General features: G+C 62.0%; 2 protein-coding genes across 2 annotated transcripts in view; both read right to left on the bottom strand.

The window, feature by feature from the left end:
• LOC113962646 (eukaryotic translation initiation factor 3 subunit G-like) overlaps nt 1-352 on the bottom strand; it is a gene marked incomplete at its 3' end in the record, with an annotated part of 2,253 nt that extends 1,901 nt beyond the window's left edge. The window contains exon 1 of the mRNA XM_027673402.1: nt 241-352. Coding sequence (XP_027529203.1) covers nt 241-260 — 20 coding nt within the window. The remainder of the gene's footprint in view (nt 1-240) is intronic.
• Nucleotides 353-929: 577 nt separating this feature from the next.
• On the bottom strand, nt 930-2,545 carry LOC113962647 (DNA (cytosine-5)-methyltransferase 1-like). Its single transcript, XM_027673403.1, has 5 exons — nt 2,353-2,545; nt 2,102-2,265; nt 1,724-1,840; nt 1,444-1,534; nt 930-1,098 (listed from the first exon to the last, which is right to left on the bottom strand). The coding sequence occupies exons 1-5, from the start codon at nt 2,543-2,545 to the stop codon at nt 1,046-1,048; spliced, it is 618 nt and encodes a 205-aa protein (XP_027529204.1). The 3' UTR covers nt 930-1,045.
• Between the last annotated feature and the right edge of the window lie 102 nt (nt 2,546-2,647).

The following is a 2,647-nucleotide window of genomic DNA, read 5'->3' as shown; positions in this document are numbered from 1 at the left end:
ACCCCCGACAGGGGCCAACTGGGGCTGACCGGGACCCTCCGGGACCCCCGCCCGGGACCCGCCAGGCCCCGGGACCCTGCAGGCCGCAGCCCCGTTCCCGGTTCCCTTCCCTCCCTCCCAGGCCCGATGCCCCCCAAACCCGAATCCCGCTCCCGTATCCAACCCCAAACACCCCCAAACACCCCAAAACATCCCAAAACCTCCCCGCTAAGCGCGTCCGTCCCCCCCGTCCCCCCTCACTCGAAGTCCCCGGTCGGCATCGCCTCCGCCGCCCTCACGCTCCCAACCGGAAGGACCGGAAGGACCCGCCGCCACTTCCGGCAGGAGCAGGCCGCGCGCGGGGCATGACGGGAGGCGGTTGCTTAGCAACGCCCCGTGGGGCCCCGCGGCCTATTCGGGGCAACAAAAAGTTATGAATAAGGGTTTATAATTTATAGGCGCGATTTATTTGAAGAAATATTACAACATATAAAAACTACATAAAGTATCGAGTCCCACTTGTACAAAGCGGCCGCGGGGGTTCGGGAGAATTGCGATAAAAACGGGGGAGCGGGGCCGGGCTTTGGGGGGGGGACAGCGGAGGGAGGGAGGGGCTGGGGGGGATGTGTAAAATAAAAAAGAAATAAAAACCAAATGGAAAGCAAAGTGAAAATAATTAAAATTAAAACAGAAGAAAAGCGGAAAAAAAATTTAGAAAAAGCAGGAAAAAAGACGAAAACAACAAGGGAAAAAAGAGGGGGAAAAGGGGGGAAAGAAGGAGAAATACAGTAAAAAGGGGAAGGAAAAAGAGGAAAAAAGGAAAAAAAGGGAGAAAATGAGTGGGGAAAAGGGGGAGAAAAGAAAAAAGAGGAAAAAAGAGAAAATAAGAAAAAGAGAAAAAATTGGAAAAATGAGAAAAAAAAGAGAAAAGAGAAAAAAAAAGAGGGAAAAAAAGAAAAACAAAGCAAAGCAAAAATCCCCAAAAAAGCCCAAACCAGCCAAACCAACCCAAGCAGCCCCAGGCCCCCTGACCCCCCCAGGGGTCTCTCCAGGCTCTGGCGCCGCCTCAGCCGGCGGCTTCCAAGGGCTCCAACGGCTCCATCGGTGCCACCCGGGAACCTGTGGGGACAGCGGGGACACAGTGACACCAGGGACACCCGGGGACACCCCTGACAACAGGGACACCCCTGAAAACAGGGACACCGGGGACACACCGCGGACACCCCTGACAACGGGGACACCAACAGGGACCCCTGGGAGGGGATGGTGACGCTGGTGACCCCACTGACCCCAATGGGGACCCCTGGGAGGGGACGGTGACACCCCCACTCCCACTGACCCCAATGATCCCCCCTGGGACCCCCAGGAGGAGATGGTGACACCAGTGACCCCCCTGACCCCAAACAGTGACCCCCTGACCCCAATGGTGACCCCAATGGTGACCCCCCCATGCCGGTCACTCACCGGCCGTGTCCTGGCGCAGTTTGGCCACGGCGCAGGCCTTGATCTCCAGCCCGATGGCCTTGGCCAGGGGAGGGGGCACTGCGTTGCCCACCTGGACAACGGGGACACCGGTGACACCAGGGACACCGGGACCACCAGGATAATGGGACAACAGGGACAACAGGGACAACAGGGACACCAGAACAACAGGGACAGAGGGACAACAGGACACTGGGACAACGGGGACAACGGGGCCACGGCACCGTCACAGGGCCACCACCGAGGCAGGGCCTGCACCGACCTGTCTGTGCTTATCCAGGATGTTCCCGAAGAGCCGGTAGGTGTCCGGGAATCCTTGGGAACGGGCACATTCCCTCACACTCACCACCCGGTGCTGCTCCGGGTGCAACACCCGGCCCTGCAACGCCGACGGGCGCCGAGGGTTGGGGTGGGCACCGGGGTCGTTGGGGACCTCCGACCCAACCCAACCCAACCCACTCAACGGTTGGGACCGCAACGCCCACTGGGCACTTCCAACCAACCCAACCCAACCCAACCCAACCCAACGGTTGGCCACCGGCACCTCCCACCCAACCCAACCCAACGGTTGGTCACCGCCGTGTTCCCCGGCACCCCCCTCCCTCCCCGGCGGCGCCCCCCGGCCCCGGGGCCCCCCCACCTGCTTGCCCATGGGCTCGGGGTTGGTGACGGTGGTGCTGAAGAAGCCGTCCCACTCCAGGCGCCCGTAGAGCCCGGCCCAGTGGTTGTGCCGGTTGCCGGTGTGGGGGAGGCACCACGGGATGAGGGTGTTGAACTGCCGGTCGGCCGGGTCGCACGGCTTCCCTGGGAAAGGGACAATCGTGAATTTTGGGGGCACAAACCCACTCGTGGACGTGTTTTTTGGGGGGTCCACCCAGCACCCAGACCCACCCTCGGCGCAGGAGCAGACGCCGCGCAGGGCCCCGGAGCTGCTCCGGCCGTTCTTCCTCTCGTGGTGGGTGTAGCGCAGCTTGCGCGTGGTCGTCCCGTCCGACAGGCGAACCTCGATGTTGGGCAGGTCCCTCCAGTCGGAGCCGGGCGCCAGCGGGATGTGCCGCATCCGCGCCGCCACCAGCGCGCTCATGTCCTGCCGGGGACGCGCCGCGGGGTCACCAACACCTCCACCAGTTCCCAGCACTTCCACCAGTTCCCAGCAGCTCCACCAGTTCCCAACACCTTCACCAGT

The sequence above is a fragment of the Neopelma chrysocephalum genome, unplaced genomic scaffold (genome assembly GCF_003984885.1).
Source record: "Neopelma chrysocephalum unplaced genomic scaffold, ASM398488v2 Primary Assembly neopelma1_184095, whole genome shotgun sequence".
NCBI classification, from domain to species: domain Eukaryota; kingdom Metazoa; phylum Chordata; class Aves; order Passeriformes; family Pipridae; genus Neopelma; species Neopelma chrysocephalum.
This window is presented reverse-complemented; position numbering and strand designations above follow the sequence as displayed.

Coding starts and splice junctions, on each gene's coding strand:
- LOC113962647 (XM_027673403.1), bottom strand. CDS start 2,545: ATGAGCGCGCTGGTGGCGGCGCGGATGCGGCACATCCCGCTGGCGCCC. Junction 1,841..2,101: donor CCGAGCCCATGGGCAAGCAG/GTGGGGGGGCCC, acceptor TCGGCGTTGCAG/GGCCGGGTGTTGCACCCGGA. Junction 1,535..1,723: donor TCCTGGATAAGCACAGACAG/GTCGGTGCAGGC, acceptor CCCGTTGTCCAG/GTGGGCAACGCAGTGCCCCC.